The sequence below is a fragment of the Micropterus salmoides genome, unplaced genomic scaffold, assembly GCF_014851395.1.
Source record: "Micropterus salmoides isolate LMB-PRFRI ecotype aquatic unplaced genomic scaffold, ASM1485139v1 Ms_hic_scaffold_5, whole genome shotgun sequence".
Lineage (NCBI taxonomy): Eukaryota > Metazoa > Chordata > Actinopteri > Centrarchiformes > Centrarchidae > Micropterus > Micropterus salmoides.
Window position 1 is genome coordinate 16,902,826 of NW_024044237.1, and position 21,938 is coordinate 16,924,763.

The window sequence follows — 21,938 nt, forward strand, 5'->3', positions numbered from 1 at the left end:
GTTTCCTGGTATCTTCATCAAAACTACCCATCAGAATTACTGTCATACTCATATCAGTCATGTGGTGTAAAAAAAGGCTTCAAGCGTTACTGATGTCATGGTTCACGGAGGGCATATAGTTGTTCTGGCTATTGGGTTCAACATGTAATGATGCACACTTCACAACGCTTCTAATTGTCAGGGTTTTTCCCTCAAGCAAAGTCACCAGGATTGTGGATATACAGGAATTCCTTATAAAGGTCTAAGGGGACTTTGACTCCACCAAGTTTCAAAGAGAAACACTAATGTTATTATATTCAATAACATGGTGATATATATATATAATGAGAAATGTCAACACAAAGCCCAGGAATGTTTGTTTGTGCTGTTGTTGCTAATTAGATCATTAAAATGACAAGTGATCTTTTTTTGGGGGGACAGTGACATTTATGAGCCCCGCGACCCTGTACACAGGATAAGCGGTTAACGATGGATGGATGGATGGATGGATGGACATTTATGAGAAGATAATAAATCTGAGGTGACTCTGAAACAGAAAGTTTACACAAATGAAGGAGATTATTATGCTTTACTGAAACTCAGTAAAATCTCAGTTTCTCGATGAACAACTTCAAAGTCTGCTCCTCAGAGTTAAAACAAGTATCTGAAAGTGCTGGTTTTAGCTGAAACCTCATAAAAGAGAAGTATTTAGATGTCCTGTAGTCTCAGCGGCGGGATGAATACTTCCCTCCAGAGATTTCAGGGTTGCGCAATGTTGACAGATTTGTGGGAAATGTTCCAGAGGAAATGCAGATTGGACGTTCTCCAATGAAAAATAGGAACTGAGGGGAGAAGAACTTAAAGGCAGTGCAGTTTCTATGGGCACAGCGAGGTACAACAAAGAAAATGTATCTTAGAAATATCTGCCACCACATCATAATTTAGCAGTATTTTTTAACTTTGCACTGGAATCCGGAGATTCAGTGGGAAAGCTTCATTCACCGCCTCTGCAGTTTTTCAGTGATTTAATTGGCAGCTTTTATATTGATTGTCTAATTTGCACAAAAAAAAACACAATACATGTATGAAATATTGATGTACTACTATCTACTCTACCACATTATTCAGCGAAAATAAAGATAATTCTTGATTTACATCATGAGATATATACATTATTAGACATCTCACTCGTGTTTCACTCTGATGCAAGCACATTTGGAATGCCTGAAGTCACACACATTAGCAGTCTGTATCTCTCACATAGCTTATACATTATTCTTCATACAGTTGGCAGTGTAGGCTGACTGCTACATACAGACATGGGCGAAGCTTACATCCTAACACCCGTCTAACTCCACAGGAAATGAGAAGATTAAGTTGTGCCCCAGCAAAAAAACAAACAAACCAAAAAAAAAAACCTTTCACATTGTCAAACATGAACCCTTGTTCATCTGATCCATAACAGATCCACAGATTTTCCCTGCTCTGTTCATTTGTCGCCCCTGCTGCTTAATCACACTGAACACTGGTTAATTCATTAGATTGACGTGGGACAATCACATGTTGCCACCAACTGACAGCTACTGTAAGTGTGTCACAAGAAATACAGCTATGACGAAAGCACAGTTCGGAAAACAGCACGGCCATTCTTTGCCTTCTCCACGGAGGATTTCAGCATGTTTTAACCAGGAAAAAAAACCACACATAATTTACATGGTCAATACAACTCGAGCGCTTAAAGATGGGGTGGCTCGCATATTTTTGGATCCAGTGTTTGTGACTGTTGCGTCCTCTGGGAAACCATACATGCAATAAAATGACGAAAAGGAAGTGAACCTGCTGACAAAAATGAATCTCCACAAAAACATGGCATTCACTGTCATAGCGCAGTGATTAAAAAAAAGAAGTAGTAATAATTGTAGGGGGATGGATTGTAACACATTATAGCTCAAATACACAACAGAAGGAGTGATAAATAGTCTGTAGGGGAGCAACATTTAGGATACGTTACAGCTTTGGATGCTTGTGTGGTTTGTTGACATGTTTCCTTTCATATCTGCAGTCTGTGTTGGACGTGGGAATTTCTAGTCATGGTCTGCGAAGAAGCGAGTCACATGCTTGCTGCAGCAGCATGTCTGTCTGGCGAGCAGGCACGACAGGGCAAAAAATAGCTGTTGAGGCGACTCTCTGCTCAACTGTCCGGCGGTCAGAACAATCTGTGGTACCCTGGCCACGAGCTACAGCTGATCCCACTTTCCTGATGCTTGTTGATGAGGGATTGGTATGCTGATTGATTGGCGGGTTTAGGGCTTTCAACAAAAGTGGTAGTTGTTGGTGTTCATCAGAGGCTGCTCCTCTTCCTCGTGGTCACAAGACTGGTCACATGGACCGTCGCAGCGCTTGGGCTCGTCACACCCTTCACCCTCGGTGACCTGCACATTCTGGTAGATTAGCTGTGGGGAGGCATCATTAGGATGGTGAGATTTGATCCAAGAAAGTCAAATCTCGGCTTCATTAATATTATGATGTGAAAAGAGAATGAATTCCTGCATTCAAACAATATTTTGTTATCGGTTTCTCATTAAAGTGACAGTGGATGTTTCTTTGCTGGAAATTGCAGCGCCCAAATAAGATTTTATCACCAAAGAAATCCAATTCATTTAATTAGCTTGACAGGCACAGCTGAATCTGTTGTGTCTTTGGGATAAATATAATGAAAGTTTCCTGAGGACATCTGGGCTGCAGCGTCACATGCTTTGTTATATGGGTAGTTTTGAAAAGAAAACTGCAGTCGCTAAGCGCTGCTTCACGCTAACTCACCTGTTCCTTCTCAGGTTGGTCCCCAAGCAGCCGCTCTATCATCTGAGTGATCTTGCTAAAAGTCGGACGCTCTGTAGGCTCCAGATTCCAGCACATCTTCATGATCATGTAGCTGAAACAAAAGTGAACCATACTTACAACTGATTTATTTCAGAGAAGCAGAGAAAAAAATGGCATTTTTCACTGTTTTTTTAACTGCTCAAACTTTGTGGGGTAAAATTAAGAAACTGCATAAAGCCAAATACGACAAATAAGGAGAGGCTTATAGAAGTGGTGACGCAGTTAGATAAGAGAGGCTCGTTCATAAGAACCCCTGCCCCTCCAGTCTCATTTTGCTGCCGTGAAATAGTAGTTACATGGCTTCCTAGCTTTGCGATCATGTGGCTAAAAGGCAGAACTGAGGCCTGACTCACAGCAGAACAACAGTAGAACAACTGACTCAGATTCAGACCCCTCCGTTTCCACAGTGTAGTTATTCCGGGTGGTGTGACAGCCACACCAAATCAGCACACACAGATGTTAGGGCCGTCTGAGAGACTGGGAAAAACACTCTCTTTATTTTCTTATTTCCGTGGCTTGTTAAGTTTGGAGTTTAGGCTTGTTATGTTTTGGAGGTTAGGAGATAACCCGAAGCAACTCAGTGAAACTCAGGAATAATGAAAGTGCTTCATGAGGTTACCTCATGTGTCAGTTATTTCAGATTTTAGATAGGGTGGACGACTGGCAAAGAAAAAAGGGATCTTTGTTCGGTCGTGAGGGACATTTGGGAAGCATGCTATTTGAACTATCCAATGTTGAAGTCAACTTAACAGTCATCAACTATATTTTATAAATCAGTCATTGTTAAAGTTTATATCAACTTAAACGTTAGTATTTGCTGCTGCATGTTAACAGCTGACTCCATTGTAAAACCCAGCTGATAGTCACTTGATACTCCAGTATAACTCAACTGATAATCAGGTGACACTAAGTAGAGGAGCAGCAGTGATCCGTTTTTGCTGAAGGGTCGAGCTTACATCTCAGGCGGGGCAAAGTCTGGTTGGGACATCTGGTAGCCGCGCTTCACCATCTTGTAGAACCTGGAGTCCACAGCCATGCTGGGGTAGGGGCTCTTGCCTAATAGGGAATAACATAATATACGATAATTTTAGCAAGCAAATCGTGAAATAAATGTGTGCAAAATGTAGGGTACATAGCATGCGTTCTGACCTAAAGAGAAGATCTCCCACAGAGGATGCCGTAGGACCACACGTCACTCTGGACGGTGTAGACACAGTCAAAGATACTCTCTGGAGCCATCCACTTGACTGGCAGACGTGCCTTCAATGCAAAGAGCACAAAAGAAGTGTTTATCTAGTCTCTAACTTGCTTAACGTGAAGTAAATGCTGGCTCTAATCTAACCATGGGCTTACATTGCCCTTCACCACGTAGTTGGAGTCATTCATGATGTCTCGCGCCAGGCCAAAGTCACAAATCTTGGCCACTCTGTTGTTGGTCAAGAGGACATTCCTAGCAGCCACGTCTCTGTGAATACACTGCACACACACACACACACACACACACACACACACACACAGTTTGTCTTAGGTTGTAGTCTCTCACATTAAAAGACAATAAGACCACTAGATAGAGTGTATCTTAATGTAGCATGAAGAATTACACAGTGTATACGGTCAAACTATGATGATGAGTAAATATGAGGGAAATACCCCTCACAATAATGAGGTTGCTTTTTTTATGAAATCCAGTGGTGATTTTGTTTGTCTTCTGGGTAATACCCTCTTGACAACACAGCGGCTGCTGCTGCAAATTTTTTGATTTTTATATGTTTGTACATTTAAATCCTTTCGGTGGTATAAAGTCACTCACATTTTTGGCAGCCAGAAAGTCAAGGCCTTGAGCCACTTGAAAGGAAAATCTTAGCAAATCATCAATATCCAGCGGCCAGTCACCAGTATCCTCACACACATAGTCTTCTAGAATCAGACAGAAATAATGTTAGTAACATCCAGGGTCAGAAAATAAAGAGGCTAATGCTTTTCATTAGCGTGCTGCTGCGTACTGACTGAATTTGTGCTCATTTTGTCTGGGATCGATGTGATAATGCTTTTTACCTTGAGATGACTCAGTATTTGGCAGCTGGCTGGGTCTCATCTCCAAGTAACTGCTTGAGGATGTACTGGAGATCCCGCTGTCACTGATGGATGGAAAGACGGAGTGGGATGTCAGCAGAAACAGATTACAGACAGAGATTGAATGTTTGCACATGTTTGGTTATTTACCTTCGAATGAACTGTTTCTGACTACAGATGTTCTTGTAGTCATTCGAGTTCTCCATAATTTCAGGAATGTTCATAACAAAGTTCACAAAGGTCTCTGCCTTTTGGCGAAGGAAGTTCAGGAGGTCGCCAAGGCTGCAGTACTCTGTGATCACAAGCACTGGTCCTGATGAGGAAACACAGAAACCCTTGCATGCATATTACTTCCATGAGCTGGATGAAATTTCAGAAACATGGTTTTGCAACATTTTCATTCCATCAAACATAAGGCAGAACAAATAAAGGATGCCGTCTGACCCCCATAGGTGCACGCTCCCAATAGATTGACAATGTTCTTGTGGTGTCCTAGGTGGCTCAGGATCTTCAGTTCAGACATCAGAGCTTCCCTCTCGTCTGAATGGGCACTCGCTGCAGAAACACATACAAAATGTCATCATATTATCATCCTATCCGATCATGTGAAACCAATGATTTAGCATTTGAAATGCCTAAATCTGATCTGATTTTTTATTTTAGCTGATACATTTTCAGATTTGTCAGTCACTCTTACTTGCTCACGTAAACAATAATCTCCCTGTTAAATCGGAGGCCTTAACATTGGCTCACCTTTTAACATTTTCACAGCTACACGCATCGTATTATCTTCCTTTCCCAGACCATAGGCTGTGGCTTCAACAACCTTTCCAAAAGCCCCTGCACCAAGGATCTTCCCTGGTTGGACAGAAAATACGAGAAACCATTTTGAATACTTAAACCCGGCCTGGTATTCACAGTCAAATTTCAGACATAATATATTTTATCTTCTTCTGATTCTATTATGCTTACATTCACTGTTCTGTTGTTATTTAATCATTTTATTTGCATTTTTCAACAGACAGACCTAGCTTCAGCTTGTCTCTTGGGAACTCCCACTTCTCATTGTAAGGCAGCTGAGTGGGGTCAATGAAGGTGTAGTTGTTTCCATCTCTTGCCTCAATGATCTGCCAGCGGATCTCATACCTGGGTTTCTGAAGACAAAAATAGGAGCGAAACCAAAACAACAAAAACACTGCAGCTAAGTAGCCCTTCTAAACAGTATTTTAGACTACTATATATTTCGGTGGCTACGCTTTAAAATTGTGAGTACACCTTACCTGCTTGTATTTGTAAAAAAGAAAAACCAGCAGCACAAGGAAATGGCCAGAATGCCTGCTGCTCCGGTCAACGTGGAAGTGAAGAGCTTGTCTGCACAGAGAAAGAATAGTATAAATGCATAATTTAACTCATGTGAACTGACATGTCCTACAAGATGATATTCTCTGATGTACTTCTGTGGATTTTGTTGCATTTTGTCTTTTTATGAAATATTGACCTACAGAAAATTAAACAATATAATTATGCAGTTTAACAGTTAACAGTAACAATCACAACTACAAAGGCATCAGCTGACTGTGACAACACAATGTCACAAACAAGACATTAGATTCGCTTTGGTTTGGTTGACAAGATCCACATGACAATGTACAATAACAAATTGAGAAGTATGGAACTTGTGATCACACCATGACAACAAATGATTATCAGATTATCCAAAACGCACCAGAAACCTCCATGGCAAACGTGTCGCTGCTGACGCCGACGAGGTTGAAGGCTACACACTCCACCGTCATCCTCCGGCTAGACGGCCCCACCGTGAGGACGCTCTCCACCTCCACTGCTCCGTACTCCTCCCTCTGGACCTCTACTGTAGGAGCCTGGAGAGGGATCGCCATCTGCAGCCCTGAGGTGTTTTCATTGCACCTGCCTCATACACATACACAGTCAGACAAAGGCCCCGATGCTTCAATTTACAGAATATTACACCAAACTTAATGACATTTCTCTGACTGCTGTTCCTTGTGTATTGATACTTACGTAGGCCGTATCCCAAAACACTGGTACCAGATGATTCTGGGAGCAGGGTAGCCAAATGAGGTGCAAGTGAGTGTGGTTATGTTTTCCCATCTCACCACAGCAACAGGTCTCTCTGCCAGTAAAGGACCAACAACAATTATCAGATTTGAAAGAAACTTGCATTTTCCTTTTACCTCAGAGAACTTAATCATGCCGTAACACCATGAATGAGTAAACTGATTGGTTGTGTGTTTACTGCGCCACTTACGATACATTTGGACTTGGAATGTGATGGATGCATTGGCCAATTCGCTCCTGGCGTAGAAGGTGTATTGCCCCTGCTCCTGTGCATTCATTCTCTTCAACTGCAGAGTAGCGTGGTATCTAAAAAAAATACCACCCCCCCCAAAAAAGGATCTTTAAACTGAGAAAAAAGAGGAATGTCTGCAGAATCCCATGTGACTAATTCTGCGGTTTGAATTCAGACACTTCCTATGTATCATAGCAGAGTATGTCAACAATCTAAAAAGAGAACACCCTCTTCCCTCTAACAGCAGTTTCATGACCTGAGGAAATATAATGACCTTTGCATTCCTGGTCAAATTAACCCAAAATGCACTGACAGTATTTTTCAGAGTAGCTTCTTCTTCCTGTAGTACACTTGATTGTTTTAAATGTAAACTGACAATGTGCTGACATCTTGGAGCAATACGATGGAGCTACTGGTTGGTCATCATCTCTGGCTTTTGTGTTGTACCTGTTGTTGTATCTGATGAGCTTGTGCTCCTGAGTGGACGTGTTGGGAGATGCTGGGGTGTGCCACCTGTGCTCCGTAATGTGGGGGTACGCTTCAATGAGCACACTGAGCTCCAGATCTTCTCCCTCGTTCACCTCGACTGAAAGACCCTGGTGGGCCAGTTTAGGGGACAGCTGTGGCAACAGCCTGATGTAGGGCTTGTCTGTTTAGAAGAAGAATCCACAACAGTTTGTTTTCGGTGCTTAATAAATATTCCATGCTTTTCGATGTGAGACGTAGCAAGAGGGTTTTACGTGGCTTACCTACAACCAGCAGGTACGTGGTTGAACTGTTCACCCCTGCTTCATTAGTGCCAATGCAGGAAATGTTTCCTGTGTCTGCAAGGTCCACAGCAGAGATGGTCAGTATGCTCTGTATGTCCAGGCGATTTTCTCCACTGGAGCGTACCCTCTCCTCTATTGTTGCTTTCTGAAGAGAAAAAGAGGGAATGCAATTAAATAAAAAATAATAAAATTATGATTACTATCACAAAAACGCCTAACACTGACCGACTTGGTGCTGTATTTCCAGGTGACATTATAGTTGAAGTTGGGGTTGTGTGTTGTGCAGCGAATGTTGAGTTCCTCCCCAACAATGCGCACATATTCATCCGTCTCCAAGAAGACATACGGAGGGAAACGAAGCTCTAGAGTAAGAGAAAATCATAAATAAGAATGAATGAATGAATGAATCACCTTGAATGACTCTAGGAAAGCTCTGGGGACTCATTAACAACACCCAAGTGGCCTCACTCTGAATGACGTTGATGGAAAATGCCTTGGAGGTCCTCTCCACTCCGTTGACCCTGGCTGTGCAGACATAGTCAGCATTGAAGCTGGGGTGGAGGCTGTGGATGAGAATACCACGGTGCCGGTGAACTGTGAAGTTCATCCCTGGTGGCACTGTGGTGCCGTTGTCCATGCGGAGGCCCAGGTTTGTGGCTGCTGGGTCGGTCAGCAGGCAGGGCAGCAGGTAGTCCTCACCCTCCTTCCTCACCACCCGCAGGGACGTGCTGCTGGTCCAGAACACACGGTTTGGATCTAGTAACAAAAGACATGGAGACAATATATTTGTTCATAGAACAATGGAATAAGTGAGATTTACACTGAGGAAATCTAATAAACAATAATAGCAAAGTATAACCAGTGTGGACAATGATCCATCCAAGCACTTACAACTAACTAACAACATTTGGAAGGGTGTCCTGCTGGTCTGTACACAGAATAGTAAGCTCACCTTTTACATACACATGCACTGAGGAGGCCAGTTCATGCTGTTGTGACCCAGCAGTGTAAAAACACTTGTAAGTTCCAGTGAATTCTGCAGATGGACGTTCAACCTTAAAGGTGCGGACATTCCCGTTGCCCTTGGACACGAAGCGCCTGTGTTTGGCTAGCCTCGTTTGCCAGTTTACAGGCCCGTCACCCTCACACGTCAGATCCAGAGCGCTCCCAGGTTTGACCACCACCTCTGAACTCCTCACCACCTTAGAGTTGAACTTGATCACCGGCAGCCTCCATTCTGCTGAGAAAGAACGACAATGTGAATTTAATGCATGCATTTATTGACTTTTTAGGTAAACAGACAAGTGTGAGGACACATTTTTTGGTAATTTTCTGATAACTGACAACCCAGAGCTGTCTCTTCTGCACCATGATTGATTTTTCACGAATTCAGGAAACAGATTGAAGGCTTGGACCCCGAAAACATCCCTCGATACTTTGTGCTTCTGCTTTTTACAATGTCGCTACTTGAACACTGGAAATATAAAAACTGTCATCATGCAAAGCTTTGCATCCATTTTTACTTGGGCCCATTGTTTGACACCAAAAATAAGGGACACATTCAAGAATTTTAAGCATGATATGGGGAGTAATAGTTTCCAGGCATCTTTAAGGGAGAAACTGCTAAAAAAGACCTTAACCCCCAGGCAGTGTTGAAGCAAGTTTTATTGATGAAGAACAGTGCTCTCTTTGATGACTTTTTTGAGGAAACTCAGCTGGACAATTTATGGCATCTAAGATTTGTTTTAGGCTGGAAAACGTTTGAGAAAAGTATGGACAATGAAGAGATTGACGTGCCTTTCCAGTAAGACTGAAACTTTCTCTCATTTAGAGTTGAGCCTAAGCTTTCGGTAAATCTTATAAATGGTTTCCATTTCAAGGGTTTGGACAGTGTGTTTCGAAGCTTGAAGCAGAACTGAGATTCCACAATCAGCATTTTTTTCCATTCACCACAGCACACAAGCTAATGTAGAGAGACGCAGAATTAAATGCAGTTTGAAACCAATCAGCACTTTTAGTTCCGAACCTCCTGATTGTTGGTGTAAGCAGTTACCTTTTCTCCTCTTCAATCATCTAAATGAACAATTCATCCAACCTAAAAATGTCCCCAATTACACTTCATACAGTAATCCACCAGAAAGCAAAGCTAATTCACTCAGCCATCATTAAACCTAACAACAGATGCTTTCATAGACTCAAATGCAAACACATGAAATTGCAATATGTGAGCCAAATCAAAAAAGAATGCATCACAACAATCACCCCAAAAAACAACTCATGAATCTTGAGACACAACAGAGTATCAGATCTCAGATGCAGAGCGTTTCTCAGCTCTTCTGCACTGACCATGAATTAATGCCATGTATTATGTGATGAAATTATTAGAGCATACATGACAGGTCATGTTTGGATATGTATTTTTAGACTATTATATAAGTAACTGGTTAGTTGTGGTTTTAAAAATATACATCTTGTTGCGATTGGATTTAATTTAAAACTTGAACTGGATATTTACCAAACCTTTTAGAACTTTTTACATACTGAACTCTACATATTATCACACTTTACATCTTTCAAATCAATATGAAAACAATAAAAGGAAATCACTTTTCTGAGTTTTTTTGAGTGCTCCTCTTTCACTTGTTTTATTTCAGCGTGTGGATTGCATATTTAAATATACAGTCACCACACAACCAGCGTGAAAAGAAATGTTTTGGAGGGCCTTACCTGAAGCAGCGGAGGCCACAATCCCCAGCAGCAGAGCAAGGTAGGACTGCATCCTGGATCAACTTCAAACCTGCAGTTTGAATGCTGATATTTGCGTGTGCTATAAAACACTTCTGATCTGTAGAGTTGGAGAGAGAGAAATAAGAAAACCACCTCTGAAGTTGTGGTGTCACTCATCCCCCCTCATTAACTTCTCTTTTCTGACTGGTCAGAGCATCTATGCCCGTAAATACAAATCTTTGCTGAACAACAATCTATTGTACGTCAATGTTTGTCTTCTTATGTACACATTAAAATCAGGAAACAGGTTAAAGAATTAAATACTTTGAGGAAGAATTTCTTACATAAGGAATTAACAACTAGCCACTGCACCTCAAAATACAGCTGATGATGCATTATGGAAGCATCACTCATTTATTTCAAATGTAGGCTACTCACCTGCAGATGTCTTCAGGTTAATAGAGGGGAATGATAACTTCCCTGGGTGTGACGTCTCCACCCAGAGCAGACACAAGAGTCCCTTCCTCCCCTTCTGTTTGCCTCTGCCCTTCTTCTCCCTTCTGCTTGTTTACAGTCTCTTCCCCACATAAGCCACACAGCTAACATGAAATGTTTCAGAACAGCAAGTTGTGGAGGGTGGAGGGAACTCTGTGACTGGGTGGGGTGTCAGCATATCATGCTCAACATATTAATGAGCCGGTGCCAATTTGCCACAGAAAGGCGCAATTCATGCAATTCATGTCTAGAGGTGAGACTAATCACCTCCATCCCCGTTGGACAACCGTGCCTGCCAGGCTTTTCTAGCCAGGGAAGCGTGGACTCATGGGAGACAGATGGAAAGTCAAGTTAGTCTTACAAATTTGACCTAGGAATCATATTAAACAGCTAAGAGATATGAGAGTGTGAAGAGAGAGACAATTCTTTATGGATGTATGGTAGACAGGAGTAAGACTCGTCATGAAAGCACCAGCAGATGGTTTCTAGCTGAATCTATCTGAAAAAATTCCAGTGCACTGGAATTTAACTTTATATTAGTGAGACGTCAGTAATTACTTTCAACTAGGATTGTTGGGAGTATTTTTGCTGCTCTAGCTCAACCCAGTACATTTTGTATATCTTTCATTGCATCAAGTAATTATCTATACTATACATTTAAATGTACATTAGTTCTGCTAAAGCACGCATAGTTGTCTCCTTATTTTGGCGACTCATGCCAACGTTAAATCCCACAGTTGTTTACACTGTTCAGTTTTGGTAGTTAACGTTATATACTTTAGCGTAGCTTAACGTTAGCTGCTGTACCCAGTAGAGGTGTTTTGGTTTAAGAGTGGCCTTGTTAAGTGTAGTTATGACAGCTTTTAAAGACTGGAACCTGCAACCATTGGGATGCGAGTCCTGCGCTCCACCAACTGAGCTAACTACTGACTCAGAAAATGGCCGTAGAATAAAAAATGATCGTAAATAAACCTTTTTATATAACGTATATTAAACGTACCTGCAACCCCTGTATTCAGCCATGGTTCCTTATCTCGAGATCACGAGAAAATTATCCCGTTATCACGGAAAACGGAGTAAAAGAAATATTTGAATTGATGGCCGCTTAGGTTTTCCATACTGTCGTGCTTAAAGGAGACCTATGCTTTTTACACATTTTGTGACTTATCTACAATGTTATAATGTTGGATGTTCATGTTAAACATGGCCAAAGTTTCAAAAAATTAGGTTAAAGCATTTATAAGAAATCACTGTGAGCAAAGACCTCAGGTTTCCTCCTGTTCTGTTTTGAACAGATTTTTCTACAGCTGTTCCATATATGGTCCTGTGCTCCCACACTAACGGCATGGCAACCAGTCTGCCTGTTCCGCTCAGCAACAACAGCCTGGTAACATGCTTCAGGTCTTGGCCAATCAGAAGACAGTGGGCTTTGAGAGGGGGGGCCTTAAAGAGACAGGAGCATCTACAGCTTGTTCAGACAGAGGCTGAAATGAAGGCCTACATGAAGAGTCAGTATAAGAAAAAAAAAAAAATTGAAACAATTTGAACTTTGAAACATGCAAAGCTACCACACAGGAGTCCCAGAACTACAATATAAGACTGGAAAAGCAGTATAATAGGTCTCCTTTAATACCTCTGTTGAGTTTTTCGTTAAACATCTGATCCATCTCTTTACCACCATTAACCTCTTGCCCCATCCCAGGCTGCTTAAAGAAGTTTTACCCTTAGTTAGCACTTCTTTACTAGACTTGATCAATCCATCTTTACTAACAAGCTATTTACCACAGTCCGTTTAAAATAGCTGAAATTAAAAATATTCTTTAAGGGTGCTTTCACACCCGTAGTTCGGTTCATTTGGTCCAGACCAAGAAAAAAATGATATGCTGTTGCATTTTTGTTCTGGTCCGGTTCATGTTCACACTGCAGTTTTACAAACGAATCAGAGAAGTAACCATGATGTTACACAGACGTACAGGTAACTTGTTGATTGGACAGCTTTGGTGATTGTCATCCTGCATCATCAGGACCCACGTGGGGAAATCAAACTCCGGTGACTGACATAAGTTTGTGCAGCACTTTAACGCTTCTGATCTGTATCGCAAAGAGCTCACAAAGTAATAATTGATTATAAGCATGATTAGTAATGCTAGACAGCAGAGCGACCGCATAGCCTATTATGAATAATAACGTAATAACAGGACATGTAGGCTACAGTAATAATTCGGGGCTTATTCGCCTATACTGTGGTATCGCTGTCACACATTTTTTATGGACAGGGTAAACGGAATACTACTTGCCCTCTTTTTTAAACATATTTTAACCTATTAATCAGGGAAATACACATGCTGACAAGTAGGCTATACTTTATAAAATGATTTTCATAAACATAGCGGCTTATACAGATCAATTATAAGATCGCTGAACACATGTCGCTGTCAGCAGATGGATTTATTAGTGGTTTAGCTTTGGAAATAATGCTCAGATCACATCTCTGCTATCATAAAATCCTGTGTTTGTTTGCTTTCACACTACAAGCGAACCGCACCAGAGTTCGTTTGAAAGTGTACCGAGATCTCCTTGAAGAGGTGGTCTCAGTGCACTTGTTTGGTCCGCTTTTGGTGCGCACCCGAGTGCGATTGTTGCATTCACACATGCCCAAACAAACCGCACCAAGGGGGAAAACGAACTCTAGTGCGATTCATTTCAAAATTCCATCCAAGAAGTAACAAATACTTGGACTAGTTTTTCCGCATCGTTTTGGGACAGGATGTTCATGATGTTTGCAATATTACGTAGGTGAAAAAAGGCATTCCTTGAAGTTTGCTTTATGTGATATGTCCTGATAAAGATAACTCCAAGATTCCTTACGGTGGTGCTGGAAGCCAGGGCGGTGCCATCCAGAGGAGCTATATCTTTAGATAAAAATTGCAGGTCATCAAGGTTATTGTGTCCTTAAGGCATGCTTGATGTTTAGCTAACTGATTGGTGTCATCTGGCTGGATCAATAGATATACTGTACACCTGGCTAGTACCGGGTTGGACTCCTTTTGACTTAGACAGACTTTCTTGTCATTCAACTGCACATTCAAAATGTACATTTGAGCGAGATTTTGTTGAAAGGCTCCAAATAAAAAACAGAAGACAAGTAAAAGAAAAATAATGCCTAAAAAATAAAATGCCTTCAGAACTGCCTTAATTCTTCGTGGCATACTTTTAACAAGGTGTTGAAAGACAATTCAAGACCTTAAATATACACTCACAGGCCACTTTATTGGGTATACCTTACTAGTACCAGGTTGGACCCACTTTTGCCTTCAGAACTGCCTTAATGCACTTTAAATCCTGATTAAAATCCTCAAATAAAACTATTGTTAAGTAGAAAGTCACACAACTGATTGGCGACTGCTTTCTCTTGAGAAAGAGAAGGTTATATAACGGTCTATTGTTGACTAAAACCCCTGGATCAAGAGTGGGCTTTTAGGGTGCTTTCACAACTGCCTCATTTAGAAGAAGAATTAAGGCAGTTCTGAAGGCAAAACTAAGAAGATGGTGGCGCCTTGCTCGGCTTCGGCTGCAATGGCTCCTTGATTTCTGAAAAAAGTTGCAATTTTGTTGTTGTTCTGTTTCTTTTATATTTTTATTCTATTTTATATTGCAAATACTTATATTCATACTATTTTTCTTTTACTTGTCTTCTGTTTTTTATTTGGAGCCTTTCAACAAAATCTCGCTCAAATGTACATTTTGAATGTGCAGTTGAATGACAAGAAAGTCTGTCTAAGTCAAAAGGAGTCCAACCCGGTACTAGCCAGGTGTACAGTATATCTATTGATCCAGCCAGATGACACCAATCAGTTAGCTAAACATCAAGCATGCCTTAAGGACACAATAACCTTGATGACCTGCAATTTTTATCTAAAGATATAGCTCCTCTGGATGGCACCGCCCTGGCTTCCAGCACCACCGTAAGGAATCTTGGAGTTATCTTTATCAGGACATATCACATAAAGCAAACTTCAAGGAATGCCTTTTTTCACCTACGTAATATTGCAAACATCATGAACATCCTGTCCCAAAACGATGCGGAAAAACTAGTCCAAGTATTTGTTACTTCTTGGATGGAATTTTGAAATTCTTTATCAGGCTGCTCGAATAAGTCAATTAAGCTTCTCTGCACTGGCTCCCTATAAAATCCAGAATAGTATTTAAAATCCTTCTGCTCACCTACAAAGCTCTTAATGGTCAGGCACCATCTTATCTTAAAGAGCTCATAGTACCTTACTACCTCACCAGAGCACTGCGCTCCCAGAAGGCAGGGTTACTTGTGGTTGCTAGAGTCTCCAAAAGTGGAATAGGCACTCCTTTCTTCTCCTCTCCCTCTCCATCTTTCTTACCCATTAATGCATGTAACTAACTAGACTGCTGCCCTCTCCCGTAGTTTTGTGCTTTCTCGTCTCTCTCCTCTCCTACTTTCACTTTCAGCAGGTATTTCTGCATCCGGAGCTGTGGGAATTGGATATGTGGTTGCAAGCCACCTACTTTCCCCATGTTCCTTCGACACGCGTTGCCACAGTTATTATTAATAGTTCTATTATTATTATTAGTAGCAGTAGTTGTAGTAGTAGTAGTAGTATTACTGCCTGTTAAAAGGAAGTGTTTCTCTGCCACTGTCACCAAGTGCTTGTTTATGTTGGGAATTAATGTGGTGGGTGTCTGTAAATAATATTACAAAGAGTATGGTCTACACTTGCTCTGTCTGAAAAGTGCAGTGAGATAACTTCTGTTCTGAATTGTTGCAATATAAATAAAATTTAACTGAACAGTTGATTAGTTTTAGGATTTTTTTATAGCAGATTTAAAAGTGCAAAAAACAGATGCTGGCAGAGAAGGGCAGCTAGATAAAGCCGTTGAATTCACATGATTCATAAAAGATTCACGCTTCCAGTATTACTATGATAATACACATTTATTGTCACATTTACAACATATAAAATGGCACATATAAAAAATACATTTGTAAACGTTAAGAAAAGCTTTGGTACCATAGCTTGTGATACAGTGATCTTGTGCATTTAAAATTGCTACAGAATATTACTATGTGTTGTTTTAAATGGACTAAGTATTGAAAGTTGAAACACTGTGTAAGTGAATGTTATCGAATGAAACAGAAGACTAAAAGCATAATATTTACATGTACACATACGGCTATCTAGGTTCCTTGAGTACAGTAGCCCTTCATATCGCAAGCGACAATAGCTGCAAGACAACACTCTGTCAGTCTATATACAAAGGCACTCGTGTGTGCCATCTTGTGCTCAGGCAGTGATACGCTGTATTTATTATTTCCACTTGTAGGAGTCACCTGTCATCACAGAAACTGATTTACCATTACAGGCACATATTTAAGTATTATCTTGTTAAATGTATTATCTCTGTCTTTATGAGAGTATATTTATATCCTCATTATGACTAACCCATTTTTCTAAATAAAGTGCAAATCTGGCACAGAACTATAACAAGCACTATAAGCCTCAGACTAAGGATTCAAAATTCACATATGACATATACATTTCATATAATTCTCAGGAAACAAAGAAGTGGAAATCTTCATGTGGCATGTAGCTATAAACAAATGATCTCTCTTAGTAAAACAGTGCATGTAGAATCTCTGGATATCATGTCCTTGGAATGACATTTTTACAAATATAATGCAGCGAACACAGCCGCTCGTACTTCAGGTAAGTAAAAAAAAAGCAACATAAAGTTTGAACCCAATAACTGTTGTTCCAGGGCTGCTCATGGTTAAGGACATAATGCTATATTAATTTTTCTTTTTATTTCATACTTGTTTTGGCAATGTAAATATTTGTTTCCAATGCCAATCTGAATTTGAATATTGTTCTTGTTTGGACAGTATTTTGTTTTCATGTGTGTATTTGTTTATGGTTTTTTTATTGTTGTGTTAATTACCTTGTGTTTTTAAAACAAATAAAATTGTTTGTAAAAACATCCACTAAACATTTCTAAACATCCACACTGGTCATTAACACTAAAGAGGGGACAAAATAGTAACAGCCAAAATTAACATATGGCTAAATGTGTCCAACTAAAAAAGCACATATCTCATAAGGCCTCACAAGTCTCTGGCTACAATGGAAAATACATCTTTACTTAGTGTAAATTGAATCCATGTGAGAGTGAGGAGAGTACCGTATTTATTTTATGGAAAGCTTCTTATGAATGACTGGATCGTAACATAATGCTTATTATTTCTAACCATTTTGTAGTTTCAGAGGTACTAAGTTCGATACAAAAGCTCAAAGAAGGGCAAAACTTTTTGAGTGCTTAGTGGAGATACAAAGATTGCCTTCTCAGTTTCAATGTTGCTACATTCTAGTTTAGTCACGTTCCCTTTTTCAGGCATGTTAAAAAAAAATCTCAGAAAAGGGCTCTGTTCTCTCAGGGTTCTGTATGTAGCTACAGGAAGCTGTCTTCTACCTCGGGCGTCCTGGAGGAGCACAGCAGAGCATCTCTCTCGCTGGTCTCCTCCACCCTGTCCTCTTCTGGAAGAGTGTCGGCCGTGTCCTGCGACATGGAGTCCGTCTCCTCCTCCAGAGCCAGAGAGCTGAGGGCAGGAAAGCAAAACACAACTTCACACTGTGCACTCCATCATGTACGAGCCATAGAAAGACACACCATATAGTCAGTATTTATTAATGTCTCTTGGGACTGATCCTGTCATTATCCCTCTTTTTTTTCATCTCCCTTCCAGCAACCACAAGTCATTTTTAACTCACAAATTAAACTAATTATCCATTTTTAGAACATTTAAAGACATTATGCGTCTTCTGCTTCATACGTTTGGCCTTTAAGTATTTCTAAGAGAAAAGTATTTCCAATGCAGCTTGTATAGAGACATGTTGAGTACTCCCTCTGTACCTCTGGCACACACACATGCACTAAATTACTGGGACAAATCAATTTACTGGATGTTTTTTCTCTTAGTAATCAATTACACAGATAGTACTTCTTACTTTGTTGGGATGTTAAGCAGCATCTAGCTAACATCCAAAATTAAGTTTAAGTTGGCCTACTGGAAGTGATATAACTGAAAGCAAATGTTTTACCTCTGGAAGGCCATAAACAGGGCTGCATTTTTCTCATTATTTTCATTGTCGATTAATCTGCCAATTATTTTCTCACTTATATGAGTAATTGTTTGGTTTATAAAATGTCAGGAAAAATGTCTTTAACTTGCTTGTTTTGTACGACTGTGAGTCTAAAACTCAAACATACTCTGCAGATTGCAAACGGGCTAATAACCTTTCCCCTCACCCTCCTGTTCCAAGTGTGTAGAAGAAACACAAAAGGCCCACTCCAGACCCAGCGCGTGGTTTGTCTGTTCTGGGCTACTGTAGAAACATGGCAGTGCAACATGGCAGACGATTCTTATTTTCAGGTGCACTAATGAAAACAAACTTATATTTCTGCCAATAGATGTCCCTAAATCTTACACAGTGGTCCTTTAGGATGATGAAACCAAAGAATGTTTGGCATTTTCTCAAAAAAATGTTTAGTCGATTACCAAAATAACTGCTGATTAACTTTCTGTCAATCTGATTATTAATTAATTGTTTCAGCTCTGGCAATAACTTTAAATTGTTTAAAGAAAATGTGAAGGATGTCTGTTGAATGACTGATTGGCACACATAGTGGAGGTTTCTTATTTTGTTTTAAGATGCTGCCTGATGTGTCCATGAGATCCTCACTGACATCAGTCTGTGGATCTGGACCAACAGTGTGTCTGTTATTTGTCTAATAAGGAGGCCAAAGACCTCTAACCCAAACCACAATGTTAAAGGTACAATCTATGAGCCAAATGTCAACAAAAGACTTGCCCCACTGCCAAAACTCAAAACACAGAGTTGGAATGTGCTATCACTCCCAAACCCATCAATGGGTATTTTAAGACACACTAATACTGAACAGCTTTGATTAGATGTGTAAATGTATCTTGATGTTGTATGGTCAAACATTTATTTGGCTTTTTAAGCCAACTTTGCTTGGCTGCATGTTTATATAGGCTATAAAAACATGTCTCCAATTCGGCCTCCACAATACAGTTATTGTCTCCAGCTCAACATCTGGATGAGTGGGTGTGTGGTGGAAAAAAAACTCAAATCTTGTTAAATAAATACATCCTCATCTTTCTTGCAACCCCAGCATTTGGCACACATCTGCAGCATCTTCTTCAGCAGTTCTATACCTTGCAGGGCTTCCTGACGGCACGTCAGTGAAAATGTCCTCCGGCTTGGGATCTGGGATGGGAATGATGTATTCGTTGTATGAAGTTATGATTTCTTGTGTATCCGCCTCTTGTCGGAATTCTCCGGGGCTCGGGCTCTGGTTGTAGGGGTCCGGGGGGACGTAGAGGGTGACGGGGTATGGGGAGCCAAATGCTGGGTTAGCAATTGGAAAAGGTGAGGAGAGTCTGGGTTTGGTGCGGGCGACTGCCGGGTGGTCGCTCTTCAGGAAGTTGTCATTGACTTGGTTGTATCTCTGTTGTCAGGAGACAATAGTTTGATTATTTGAGCAACGAGGGATCAATTAATCAACAGTTTGGGAGCTTCAGTTTGCTGAGTGAAGATATGAGACACTGAGCACCAAAGATTTTACATCACAGCTACTTTAAGAACCAGAGAGGAATGAAAGTGGAGGACAGTGTTTCTATTATGTGTATTATGTGTAACTGTTTTCAGAACTGAACCTGCACAGTCATTTACTGAGTGGATTTATCTTTATCAATGCAACAGAAAAGCAAAAATATGTTTGTATACCTAATTGTACATTATCTAGTGTTGCCTTTTTTAATTTTTGAAAGTGAACTTTGTCCAACATATCTGTACCTAAATTCCCAGATTTATATATGTATTTGTTTTTATTGATTTGTATTTTTTAACATGTATACATCTGCGTTGTGTATACTGGACTATAGCTACATAACTTTACTATATTTAAACATTATGAAAAACTAAAAGCTTGTTATCTAACAACAGTGTCATAGGCAAGCAGCATCAAGCAAAAGTGGAATAAGTGCTTAGATCCTTTATTTATGTATAAGCAGTAGTACAAAAGTAAAAATATTCTCTTAAAAGCAAAAACATTAGAGTTTTTACTTTTACAATAATTATCAGCAAAATATACCTAAAGTATTGATGAAAAAGTAAAAGTACTTGTTATGTTGTATTATACTATTACTTAAATCATAATATTGGATTATTATTACTAATGCATTAATGTGCAAGAAGCATTTTTAGGTGAAGCTACTAGCGTTTATAAAGGATATATTTATAGTGGAGCTTCCCTGTCGAGAAGTTTAATCCATCCTTATTTGATTATATGTTTTGTATGAAATATCTGAACCTGCAAAGTAACGTACAGGTACCTCAAAACTGTACTTGAGTTAATGTGACAGACATATATACATGGTTCAGCAGCTAAATTATTACCAACCAGCCACTAGGGGGCAGACAGGCTGACTGTGAGTAGATGAATTAATGAACTCGTAGATAACCTCACCCAAGAATAAAATAAGACTTGCAGATCAGGGATTTGTGGTATAGGGTCCAAGCTCACTGTTTAATGCAGCATCAATAAATAAATGAATACAAATTTATTAAATAAAGTACCTTTTTATAGCTGTCTGTCAGCATATTCCCCACACTGTGGACCAGAAAGGAGAAATCGGGCCTCTTCTCGAACTTCTCGTCCCAGCACTTTTTCATGATCTCATAGCTGCAACATAAACAACATCAAATGAATTAATTTCAGTAAAGTTCTCTCTGTAGAGGTGACATGAAGATTACAGTGGGACTCACACTTCATCAGAGGCATGGGCGGGTTTTGCCATTCGGTAGCCTCTCTTCAAAGCGCTGTAGAACAACTCGTTCATGGGCAAATCAGGGTAAGGGGTTCCTCCTGCAGAAAGCATTTCCAATAACAGAAGTCATGCACAGGCTAGAAAGCTAAACTTGATCTAAATTAAACAAGAACAAACCATAAATCTGAAGTCATGCACACTCTAAAATATGTCCTTATCAGCAAGACATTTTGTTAACCTACCAGACATTTGACATGTGAAATTAATGTCATGTATTTTCTGAGAAAAACACACTGAATCACATTTCTTGTGCAAATAAGTAGTTATTTTGATCCACATAAGGAAAATGAATGTGAAAAGTCTAATGAATGTCAGATTCAGACTGGGAAGCACAGAGAATCTTTGGTTATCTCTTACAGAGCCTGGATTGTGAGTTTGTTTTCCACCACTCGAGCTTATGCTGTGTATGCAATAAACTGTCTCCTTTGTTTTCATAGTCGTTTCATAAAATCGTGGGAAGAGGGTTTTGAGAGAGAAAAAAGAAGAACAAACAACTCACAATACCCTGAGCAAGGAAATGATGATTTTAAAGCTTGACTGTGCCTATAAAGATTAAGACCTCATATGAACCTTCAAACAAACTTGTATGTACTTGCAATCAGGCATGAAATTTGAAGTTTGCCATCGATTTGCACATACACACAACATTTGCTGCCATTTTGGACACTGAGAAACCTGTTTTTCCAGGATTGTTAGTGTGACTTCAAGATTTAACGATGAGTTAAACAGCTGAAACTGGTAACAG

At 40.1% G+C, this 21,938-nt stretch overlaps 2 protein-coding genes across 3 annotated transcripts in view; both read right to left on the bottom strand.

The window, feature by feature from the left end:
- Nucleotides 1-989: 989 nt before the first annotated feature.
- On the bottom strand, nucleotides 990-11,378 carry LOC119888609 (macrophage colony-stimulating factor 1 receptor 1-like). Its single transcript, XM_038699263.1, is given in 24 exon segments — nucleotides 990-2,432; nucleotides 2,800-2,911; nucleotides 3,816-3,915; nucleotides 4,009-4,029; nucleotides 4,032-4,119; nucleotides 4,213-4,335; nucleotides 4,670-4,776; nucleotides 4,915-4,997; nucleotides 5,083-5,245; nucleotides 5,377-5,487; nucleotides 5,686-5,790; nucleotides 5,960-6,086; nucleotides 6,213-6,253; nucleotides 6,256-6,303; nucleotides 6,659-6,858; nucleotides 6,973-7,084; nucleotides 7,220-7,335; nucleotides 7,709-7,910; nucleotides 8,011-8,176; nucleotides 8,257-8,393; nucleotides 8,500-8,787; nucleotides 8,984-9,271; nucleotides 10,759-10,876; nucleotides 11,197-11,378. Coding segments are annotated over 23 exon segments (2,931 nt in total). The 5' UTR covers nucleotides 10,811-10,876; nucleotides 11,197-11,378; the 3' UTR covers nucleotides 990-2,291.
- A 4,822-nt stretch (nucleotides 11,379-16,200) lies between these two features.
- pdgfrb (platelet-derived growth factor receptor, beta polypeptide) overlaps nucleotides 16,201-21,938 on the bottom strand; it is a 29,726-nt gene continuing 23,988 nt past the window's right edge. For both annotated transcript variants that reach the window (XM_038699264.1, XM_038699265.1), the window contains exons 21-24: nucleotides 21,132-21,231; nucleotides 20,943-21,048; nucleotides 19,520-19,812; nucleotides 16,201-17,878 (exon numbers count right to left, since the gene is read on the bottom strand). In XM_038699264.1, coding sequence (XP_038555192.1) covers nucleotides 17,731-17,878; nucleotides 19,520-19,812; nucleotides 20,943-21,048; nucleotides 21,132-21,231 — 647 coding nt within the window. In that variant the 3' untranslated portion in view covers nucleotides 16,201-17,730. The remainder of the gene's footprint in view (nucleotides 17,879-19,519; nucleotides 19,813-20,942; nucleotides 21,049-21,131; nucleotides 21,232-21,938) is intronic.